Source organism: Canis lupus, chromosome 27 (assembly GCF_011100685.1).
Source record: "Canis lupus familiaris isolate Mischka breed German Shepherd chromosome 27, alternate assembly UU_Cfam_GSD_1.0, whole genome shotgun sequence".
NCBI classification, from domain to species: Eukaryota; Metazoa; Chordata; class Mammalia; order Carnivora; family Canidae; genus Canis; species Canis lupus.
The window spans coordinates 350664-362095 of NC_049248.1; the positions used below are offsets into that span (position 1 = coordinate 350664).

The 11432-nt window shown below is 46.9% G+C and overlaps 1 protein-coding gene across 1 annotated transcript; it reads right to left on the reverse strand.

The window, feature by feature from the left end:
• Window positions 1-594: 594 nt before the first annotated feature.
• Window positions 595-11078, reverse strand: PEX26 (peroxisomal biogenesis factor 26). The gene is made up of 7 exons (XM_038577890.1): window positions 10747-11078; window positions 10391-10550; window positions 10146-10303; window positions 8645-8796; window positions 7938-8233; window positions 6683-6829; window positions 595-3771 (listed from the first exon to the last, which is right to left on the reverse strand). The coding sequence occupies exons 2-7, from the start codon at window positions 10470-10472 to the stop codon at window positions 3671-3673; spliced, it is 936 nt and encodes a 311-aa protein (XP_038433818.1). The 5' UTR covers window positions 10473-10550; window positions 10747-11078; the 3' UTR covers window positions 595-3670.
• Window positions 11079-11432: the final 354 nt, after the last annotated feature.

An 11432-nucleotide genomic window follows, 5' to 3' on the forward strand; every position in this document is an offset into this window, starting at 1 on the left:
TAGCCTCCTGTCTGACCATAGACATTACCCATTGCTGCTCTTCTCAGCATCCCTAAAGGTTAAAATACCTGTTCTATGTTGTATTCTCTCAGAAGCCTGTAAAATGAAAAAAAAAAAAAAAAAAAAAAAAAGTCTGTAAAACAAATCTACCAACTCCAAGTGAAGTTACCCTCCTAGATATATGTGTATATTAACAGTGAATTTCAGCCAGAGAGTGATTGATTTTAGGGCAAGTGAAGCAGGATCATGGCACAGCGACAGGAACACCAGACTCAAGGGTCAGGAGACCTTGATCTTATTCAGGCTATGCATCTCGAGGCAAATCACATCACCTCTATGGATCTCAATTTCCATAACTTAAAAAGGGGAGGAGGTGCTATAAGAAATGATCTTCCCAGATCTAACACTCTGTAAAATCCCAGCATATAATGCTGATCGCTATCCCCTCTGAACTTGATGTATACTGTGTGTTCAATAGCACTATACGATAGAAATACAAATGTGAGTCATATATGTCATTTTAAACATTCTAGGAGCCCTACAAAACAGTAAAAAGAAACAGCTGAGATCAATTGTAATAGATTTTATTTAACCCAGTATGTCCAAAATATTATCATTTCAACATGCGATCAATATAAAAATTACTGAGTTTCCATTCTTTTTTTAGTACTAAATCTTCAAAATCCAGTGAGTATTTTACATTTACAGAACATCTTGATTTGGACTAGCCACATTTCGAATGCTCAAAAACCCCATGTGGCTAATGGCTAACACAGGTCTAAGTCCAACAAGGAAGCCCTCCCTTCATTTCTGACCTCGTGAAGCCCAGACTTGAAGACTAATATGAATACCAGCCTCCATCCTTAGAAAGGGTCAAAGTCTCATCAGAGCAGTTCTGATTCTGAGTACCTCGTTGGACTAGGAAGGGAATTGGGGCTGGTTATCAGACAACACTTAAGAGTTCAAGACAAACATCAAACAGAACCTAGAGGCCTGCAAGCAGAATAATACAGAGGAACTTCAGGGAACAGACAGAAAAAGAAGGTGGGCATAGTCGGGTCTTCTTTTTACTCAGACTTTTCACAATACAAAACACACCAAAGCACACAGATCTTATGTCATGGTGGCTGAAACAGTTCATTAATCTGAATATCTCTGAATACCTTCACATTCCTGGGGGCTGGGCTAGGCGACCAGGACACAGCTACCACTCACAAGAGCTCTTATTGGAGCAGGATAACATGCTAAGCACTTCCTAAGTCGGCTCTCCTTTACTTGGTCTATGAGATAATAACTCACTAACAGATGAGGACACTGAGGCAGAGAAAGGATAGGTCAGTTTCCAACCGTCACATACCTCTGTGAGTAATAGAGCAGGGATCCAAACCTGATTCTTAAACATTGCAACAAGCCACATTCCCCAGCTTCAAAGAGCTCACAGTGACTGGAGGGAACAAAGAACTTCACAGTTTTACGGCCATGAGGTCACAACCACAAGAAGGATAGGAAATAGGGACATGGAAGCAGAAGACATAGGGAAAGGATTCCCAAAGGTAACCTTGAGGAAGTCTGGAAATTTGAGGAGCTAACAAGGCAAAAAGTGGGAGCTGGACCTCCCAGAGGGAAGAGCAGGTGCTAAAGGTTCAGCGGTGTGAAGGAGCAGGAAATGTTCAGAAAACTATGACAGGCTGCACAGCCGGCGGGCAGCAGGTGTGAAGAACAGAGGCCTGCAGGAAAGTGGAGGTGTTAGCCAACACCAGTGCAGAAGATGCCCTAAATTGCATGATGGATTTAAGAAATGCCATGTGATGCATGGAAAGCTATTAAAGACTTTTATCTAGGGTCAAGAAAGGTACTAGATCTTCATTTTGAGAAATCATTCTAACAGAGAGATACCAAAGCTAACCTGTCTCCTTGCCTCTCCCCAGAGTTCTTAACTCTATTTAAAAGTCTATATGTAAAAGCACGGATTCATTTCCCACAGAGTTGGACCACACCCTAGGGCCAACTTTTCTACCTAGGGCCCATGAGGTTTACTTATTCTACCCATTTTACTAAAGAGAAGTTGTTGACTTGAAACTCCTGAAAAGCAACCCACTAGAAACTAATAAGCACCTCCTATATTCCTGGCATCAACACTGCCTGAAGCCCCAGCAGGGGGTGGTTTGCTTGGCCTTCAGCCTCAAAAAGCCTAGCCCCTGTTGAAAGCCTTTTACAGTTCCAACAGCACAGCAGTGTTTTATATTTACTTGCACAGAAACATCTGAGATTCTGGCGGCCAGTGACAGAAAACACTGAAACATTTCAAATTCTCAAATGCTATGGCCCCAATGCCTCCGCAATGAATTGTTCATTGACTTCAAAACCCATATCTCCCCTCTGCCCAACTCCCTCCACACATCCCTTCTAGCTCACCTGATTACCCAGTTCCATTTTCAGCTCATCAGCTTCTGGGGCTGGCCTACTTTTCAAGGTCACATGAGCAGAAAAACTTGTACATTATACCAACAGTGTACTATAACTAGAACAACAGGACATAGGAAGGGAGGCAACCAGCAACAGCGGGCACCAAGAAGGCAATGATATAGGCAGAACCTAGTGAAACAGCCATAGGAAAAAGTGCAAAAATACTATTGCAGGGATTGACAGGAAGAGAGCACAGGAATACTGTGTGTAATAGAGCAGGACTTGGCCACTGACAACCTGGAAAATTGAGCTGAAGCCCAGGGGCACCAAGCAAGATCACTTTACCCAGTGAGAAGAGCAGAGCAGCTTTACTTGGCTTTCAACAGTCACCTGAAAACCACATCCTGGTCTGAAAAGAGAGGGCCCAAGCAGCTTCAAGCCCATTGCAGAACCACAGGAATGGTGTATTGATAAATAACCTCTCTCTGCTCCTGTCCACAGATCCAGTGGAGAGGAGCATAGAAAAGAATTAAGAGGCCCTCTCAGGGATCCCTGGGTGGCGCAGAGGTTTGGCGCCTGCCTTTGGCCCAGGGCGCGATCCTGGAGACCCGGGATCGAATCCCACGTCGGGCTCCCAGTGCATGGAGCCTGCTTCTCCCTCTGCCTGTGTCTCTGCCTCTCTCTCTCTCTCTCTCTCTCTCTGTGACTATCATAAATAAATTAAAAAAAAAAAAAAAGAGGCCCTCTCAGATCTTTACTCTGCCTAATTAAGGACCTGCCTTGTGAGGCAATTTTCAGAGGTAAGTTTTAGAAGGAAGTGAAAGGCCAAGGAAGTGAAAGGCCAAGGGTCATTCCATCAGAGTTTTCTGTACTTCCAGCCTCATTAACACCCTGACCTGAGAAATCAACTCCTTGCCTTTGACAAGAAAATGGAATATTTCACGGACACGCTCCTCTCCCAAACTCCTCCTTTAGGAGGGGCCTCTGGGTATAAGGGAGTATTATTCTGGAGGATTTGTGGCCTCTGGCCCCACTTTGTTCCCACATTACCTACCAACACTAGCCGAAGTGGGGTGCAAAGGGGAGAACATTCAGGTGGCAAAACACAGTTCACCAGACTGGATCACCTCTTTCTAGAATTGGGGCTGGCCCCATTCCCACTAGCACCCAGCCAGCAACAGGAGAGCTGCCACTGATGAGTTACTCTGCTTCTGTCCTGGCAGACTTGGAGAGTAGAGACGGTGAGTGGAATGGGAAAGACCACTCAGTCGTGGACAGGAAGCCGGTAGAGAGAAAACATGCCCTCCTGAATCCGATGGAAGAGCTGAGCCAGCTTGTAGAGGAAGGGCAAGGAAGAAGGAGAAGCTGCAGGGAAAAGGAAGATGGTTGTCAGTGTGCCTGCCTCTACTCCCTTCTTCCTCCCTTCAGCCTCAAATCCCATCCCTGGGAAATCCTACTGTTTTGGGAACATGCATGATCTTTTTAAAGCATATATTGATACTTGGTGTTATTTGCTCCTCCTCCCCTTCCCAACAATAAAGAATTTCACTTTCTCTAGGATATACTTTATGAGATATATTTTCTTCACTTGGATTAGAGTGACCTTAAGTTTACTGAGAAAAAGATCCAAACTTATTATGTTTTACCCTAACTTTTTTATACACACACCAAAAAACTCGTAATGGTGGCTGCCTCTGGGAAGATATATTTGAGAAGACATTTCACTAAATTCCTTTTCATACCTTCTTAACCTGGAGCCAAGTGACAGTATTACCTATTTTCATCCTTAGTTAATTATATTGAAAATAAAGTTCAATCTACCTCTTCGGAATTAAGGTTGAACTGATTGGTTTTTCCTTATTTGCTGATTTTTTAACTGATTTTTTTCTTTCTTAAAAAGAAAAATGTTATTTTATTTTTATTTTTATTTTTTATTTTAATTTTTTTTAGAAAAATGTTATTTTTAAAGAAAGCTATTGACAGTCTATTCTCTTTACATCCTTCCTAAAGAGTTCTAGTTGCAGCCTCGTCATGGGTTCTCCTCACAGCACCACTGCTGCAATGAGTCAAGACTGCCACTGGGGGTCAGGAGTGCTAGGCCAGAGCACTGCGAAGCTCTGAGTAGCCTGGGAAGCAGCAAGCTCAAATTGCCTCTTGCTGCCCTCGCTCAGAAGAAACCAACTTCTAAAAACCATACAAAAAAATTCTAAATTTTTATCAAGTCTCTGGAACAAAGTAGAAAGTCAGAGAGTGGACAGGAATGAACACAAACTATCGTCAGCCTTCCTGAGAACTAACAAGTGACTCTTTCCTCAAACAAAGCTGTACTCCTGTCTCCTATTCAGCAAAGCAAAAAGGACAGCTTGGAGCTATGCAAAAAAGCTCACAGAATAAGAGAAAGGGGGATGCCTGGGTGGCTTAGCGGTTGAGCATCTGCCTTCAGCTCAGGGTGTGATCTGGGGACCTGGGATCAACTCCCACATTGGGCTCCCTGTGAGAAGCCTGCTTCTTTCTCCCTCTGCCTGTGTCCTTGCCTCTCTCTCTCTCTCTCTCTCTGTCTCTCATGAATAGATAAATAAAACCTTTAAAAATAATAATAAGGGGATCCCTTGGTGGCTCAGTGGTTTGGGGCCTGCCTTTGGCCCCGGGCATGACTCTGGGGTCCTGGGATCGAGTCCCGCATCCGGCTCCCTGCATGGAGCCTGCTTCTCCCTCTGTCTTTCTCTCTCTGTGTGTGTCTTTATGAATGAATGAATAAATGAATGAATAAATAAATAAATAATCTTGAGGAAAAAAAAAAGAATAAGAGAAAGGTGAATGGGGGAAATGGGAAGACCTGAAGATAAACACGAGAACTGGGAGGTTTGGGTTAGTTTCTTTTTTTTTTTTTTTCCCCAAGATTTATGTATTAGAGAGGGAGAGTACACATGCTCAAGAGTGTGCACATGGAGTAGAAAGTGGGAGAAGGAGCAGAGGCAGAGAGTCTCAAGCAGACTCCCCCATTGAGCTCGTAGCCCAACACCAGGCTCCATGTGGGGCTGGATCTCACAATCCTGAGATTGTGACTCAAGCCAAAACCAAGTCAGATGCTTAACTAACTGTACCACCTGGGTGCACCCAAGAACTGGCAATTTTTTAAATAGACAAATTATTTGTGTGATCCTGGGCTAGTCACTTTTTTTTCTGGTTCTTCGGTTTCTTGACCAAAAAAGAAAGAAAAAGAAAATGAAGGGACTGGAATAGGGTTTCCAGTTTTCCCTGCAGTTTTGAAAGTTATATGTCTATTCTAAGTCTAAATTCATAAGAAGAGTAGAGATTAGACCATAACTCACATAGAGTAACACACAAACATAAAAATCTAGAAGAGTAAGCTCCTAATCTTTGGCTCAGCACTTAATTTTGGGGAGTTAATCCTCAGGAAATAACCAGGGTTGTTCCCAAATAGTACTTAGGGAGTTCATGTCTGCTGCACAGCACTGCAGAAAACAGAGTAAGAAATAATCAAAATGTTCAATAACAAGGGGTTGTTGATCAACTATGGAAGTTTCTGTAAGTTAGAATATTATTTATGTTAAATAATACATAAAATGTAAAGCCATGTTGTTCTTGTTTTTTAAGGTTTTATTTATTTATTCAGGAGAAACACAGAGAGAAAGGCAGAAACAGAGGCAGAGGAAGAAGCAGGCTCCCTGCCGGGATCATGACCTGAGAGCCAAAAGCAGACACTCAACCATTGAGCCACCCAGGCATCCCTAAAGCCATGTTTTAAAGAACATTTATAACATGCAAAATTGTATCTATATCCATATAGAAAGAGACTAAAAGCACAACCATTACAATAGCAAACTTATAGGCGATTTCTGTTTTCTTCCTTTTCTCTATTTTCCACATTTTCTAAAATGTACATGTATTTCACTTAGAATTTAACACAATTTTTTAGATAGCCAATGAGGAAATTTTTTTTCTAATTATCACATTCTAGTCAGAGTTCATCCTCAGATAAAGTAGATGACAATGACTCAAAGTCAATGTCCGAAAGTCAACAGAGTACAGTGGATTTCCTCCAGACTGCTCTCATGGACTCCAAGGCTGTTCTCTCCTAGGTGAGCTGGGCTGGCTCTCACTGAGGTCCAAATAGTCACTCCTTATAGAAAAGACTCAGGGAGAAGTGGCATGGAATCTGTCTCCATCCCCAGCAGGCTCCCACTGACCCAGCCCCTGTTCAACTGTACCTTCCCGAGGAAGGGTGGGAGAGAAGACGGGCTTTATTACTCACCTGGATCAAACCTCACCACCAAGAGGCAGAGGATCAAGGCAGCCAGGAGGCTCTTTTTGAAGGGCATGGAAAAGAAGTGGCTCACTATAGAATCCCAAAGCCGGCGAAACAACATCATTAGTGACAGGAACTTGTGGGAGAAGGAGCCTGGTCAGGGAAAAGAGAGCATAACTGCAGGGTAGTCCAGTCCAAGAGAACCAGCTTCTCTGACTCTGAGCTTTGAGCTTAATTATGAGAGTTGAGCAAAAGGTAACAAGTCTAGTTCACTCATGTAGTTCTAAAAGAAATTCCAAAAGCTCCAAAAATGTTTTAAGGAGAGACTACAACACTAGAATGTCATCTCCTTAGGAGAGACTTTTGATAGACAACATCTACTCAGCTGGGTAAATCTGGCATATTTGGTGTACTTTTTAAATATTACTTTACAGCATTCTTTATATTTTGGCCTAAGATATGTACAGAGAGTTACACGGAGTAATAGTTCTTGATTATCACATTAATGCAGGAAAATGAAGGGCACTCAATATATATAGTAAAGAAGTCAAAAGTGATAAATATAAACATGAACACCACCAATTTGAGAACAAGCAGTGCCAAGTCTGGAGTAGAGGACCTTTAAAATCCCTTATAACAAAATAACACACATGCCCACACCCAACTCTATGAGGCATCCCCTGTATGATAATAGCCAGGTGTATGATGTTGGGTCTTCAAATAGCTTCCCTATAAAAACCATTGTGTGGAAGTGCACTCTACTGGGCAGATACCCAGGAGATCTAGTACGTAAAGGCAGACAGAGGTAGGGCAATGGGGCCTAGCTGTAGATACGGAAGTTTATCTAAGTCAAGTGACCAACTTGTTGGAGCAGCTTCTTATTCTCCTTTAGCTATCCCATAGCACAGCTCAGGTGTGTCTGTATTGGGCCAGCTTTGAAGGAAGGAATAACATCCCACTCAGGCCAGCATGACAGAGACAAGAGATCTAGTGAGTGGACCCTAAGGAGAAGGTGGCTTTCAAGAGACAAGAATTAAGGTTCTGAGACTCATCGATACCTCCCTATATAGGGATTCTCCTTCCACTGCCAACTACAGAGGGTCAAAGTTTGGCTTTTTAATCAAATCAACAGGTTTCCTATTCTGCAATTTAGGAGTTACTCATCCAAATAATTGCTCCAGGGAATGTCATGAGAACCCCAAGGTATAGGGGAAAGCCCACAACTCCACTTTACAGTGGCCACAGAAGGATGATGTCCTACCTTCCTGGTTCAACTTCTGGGCCTCCTCAGAGCCCAAGTGTTGGTGTTTCTGCTGTTGCTTTGCCTTCCGAATGTCCTGAAGTACATCCAACCGCTCTTCCTCACTGAAGGCTGCAGAGCCCACCACTAGCTCCTCAGCCTCTGACAAGTAGCCGAGAGGCAGGAGCACCCGCTGCAGGTGAAGTTCTGCCAAGGCTCTGTATTCTGGAAGGCCTTGATTGTCTGGGTCTTGCAGCCAGGCACTGACCACTTCCAGCACAGCTCCAGGCTCCTGCATTTTGCTGTATAAAAGAACACTGCAGCCCCAAATAATACAATTTCAAAAAAAGAATAGTCAGTGCTCCACAGCTGATTCTCCTAACTACCACCCTTTCCCACTGAACCCCTCCCCTATGTCCTCCAGTCCTTCCCTATGGGATGAGGATACTGAAAAGAATTAGGGATTCCTAGGAAGTTGCAAGAAGCTCTCTCAGCTAGGACATACTCCACATCTCCTATTCCCATTGTCTCTTCTCCTCTTTTTCTCTATCCCATTCCTAAATTCTCCCTTCCTCATCCTTCATGGCTATGTTTTGGGGTTAAAAAAAATTAGATATAGAGGGAAATGGTAGGCAATGGGGTAAAAAGATATTAGGCACAGATTCAGAAAAAGACATGAAAATCCGCTTTTTCCTGAGCCGATCCAATGAATCAGAACAAGGACCTACCATAGTTCCAGGACTTTGGGGGGTAGCTTTTCAGGGACCTGGTAATACTGAAGAACCCAGGACAGGACTTCCCGCCACCGATTCATTTCTGCCAGGGCCTGGATCCCCACAACACAAAGGGAGCCTTTCACCTCCAAGGAGCTGCCAGCAGAAAAACCAATTCAAGTTTAGGAATGGTTCCCCTCCAGGGGCGCCTGGGTGGCTCAGTCAGTTAAGCATTGACTCTTGGTTTCTGCTCAGGTCATGATCTTGGGATTGAGCCCCACTTCCTAAGCTTCATGCTTAGTGTGGGGCCTGATGGAGATGCTTTCTTTCCCTCTACCTCTGCCCCTCCCCACCCTGCCTGCTCACACACAAGGAAGGAAGGAAGGAAGGAAGGAAGGAAGGAAGGAAGGAAGGAAGGAAGGAAGGAAGGAAGGAAAGAAAGAAAAGAAAGAAAAGAAAGAAAAGAAAAAGAAAGAAAAGAAAGAAAAGAAAGAAAAAGATAGATACTCATTTCCATTACTACATTCACCCTGGGATTGTTCCTCCCCAGCTCCCAACTCAGCAGCCTTCACCTCTATCCTCCCCTTTAGTGAGTATTCAAGAGGATCTCAAATTACAACTGGTTTCTTGAGTGCCAACACAGAAAACTGCCCTTTCCCCCAGGAGTTCAACGTCCCCGTAAATCTCATGGAGGCAACTCAACTGTTGCCTAACATACATCTTTGTATCCAGATGAAATTAGGGTAGGGAAAAGGGACAATATGTAGCACAGGTGTATGGGTGGAAAGAGAGCTGGAGCTAAAAGTCTGCCTAGTAGAACAGTGGGGACGCTGCAAGGTTTCTGGTTGAGTGTGGGTATAGGAACTTCACAACTGGCTTGTTAACACCACGTGAGGTACATCCAGGTACCCCAAATCACGGCCTCCAGCATGTACTGCAACAGGCCCGTATCCCCTATCCCCTAAAAACACAGCCAGGGTTCCCCAGTTCGTCGTTTTCTGGGGGCCAGCTTTGACTATTCTACCCACCACCTCCTGATGCCCTCAACTTCCCAAAGAGGCTAACAGCATTAGAAAGAGCAAGGCAGAGCCAAGGTTTTCTCCGGATTGATTCTTTAATCCCGTCCTTCAACAGGACCAGGACACTACTCCAGCTCCGAACCCCATTTCCATTTATCAGCCAAGGTCAGAAGCGAACAACGCGGGGGAGAGAAGCATACCTAGACTTCCACCACCCGCTCACTGAAATAATTTAACACTTAGTGCACATCTGTCTCCCCCGCGCCCCCCCCCCCCCATGCCACTGTACACGGAACAGGGAGAAAAGAACTGGCTGTGAGTTCTCACGAAGCTCTATTAACCTCCTCTCCCAAGAAGAAAAACGCGGTCATTGCGCAGTGCCTCAATTTCCTCCTCTGTAGAAGGGGCACACCAGCCTCTCAGAGGGCGTAAGGCTCCTTGTGAGCACCCCGGGAAGGACAGAACTGCCAAGATCCCGAGGCCCTCGGCCAGGTCACCCGGAAAGGAGCGGAGCCCAGCACGTACGCTGCCGCCTGGTCGCCGGCCAAGCTCCGCCAGGCGCGCTCGCAGGTGCGCAGCGCGGCGCGGAAGTCCAGGTGCACCACCAGGAGGTCTGCGGCGTCCTCCAGCAGGGCGGCGGCGGCGGCGGCGGCGGCGGCGGCGGCGGGCTGGGCCGGGGCCGGGGCCGGGGCCGGGGCGGGGGCGGGGGCGGGGGCCGGGGCCGGGGCCGGGGTCGGGGTCGGGGCGGCGCGCGCGGGCTCGCTGCTCCTCACCGGCCCCCACAGCCCGAGGGCGGCCGCGGGGCTCGCGGAGTCACTCTTCATCGCCAGCGGGGTCAGGGCCTGTTTCCGCGGACGTCAGGGCAGCAGCCTCGCTGGGAGCCGCAGCACACTCGAGCCGGCCTGGGAGAAGAGGGACAGTGCTCACAGCCTTGCCCCCAGCCCTTCCCGAGGCCGAGTCCCGGAGAAGGGAACCCTAGTGGCCGCATTTAGGGCAAAGGCTGGGCTCGCCGGGCGGCTGCTGCAGATCAAAACAGCCTGACACCCGGGGAACCAGTTTACACCTCAGATTTGCAGAACAGCCGCATCCCTGGAATACCTGGCCCCACGACATGTACGGATACCAATTTAGCCCCGGGAGTGCCGTTCCAGGTTCCTTTTCATGAACAGAGCCGCTCACTGCAGGCGCGGGACAAGGGCACCGACATCTCCAGCTCTCGCAGTCCCCTGTGGACTCACGGGGTCCCCGGGGGCGCGGAGGACTCTGGGAGTTGTGGTTCTCTGGCTCTCGGCTCAGCCGCCATCTTGATGCAGATGCGGGAGTTCGGACTACAGCTCCCAGCACACCACGCCCCAGAGACCCTCACTGTCCCCGGAGAAAACACACTGGCGCCCAAGCTTTGGAAAATCAAACCGAAGTCCCCACACCGACCGGTCCCAGCAGAGGCCAGACGGAGGAAATTCCGGTAACGGAGGTGGGGTCACGTGCCGGCTTCTAAAGCTGAGCTTCTGCAAGAGTAGCAATTAGAACTGCAGGAGGACAGAGCGCACCGAGGGGAAACACCGGAGCCGGACGCTTCTCACGCGTTTCGCCTTCCCAGACGGCTCGCCTCCGGCCCGCGCTTCCCGGGCCTGCCCCGGCGCTGAGCGCTCCGCGTACCGTCGCATTTAATCCTCCCCTCAACCCTGGGGGGATTAAGAGCAACTGTTAGCCCCGTTTCACAGGTGAGGACGTTGGAGCTTATTTAAACAGTTTGCTGAAGGTCACACAAAAACCAAGTCAAC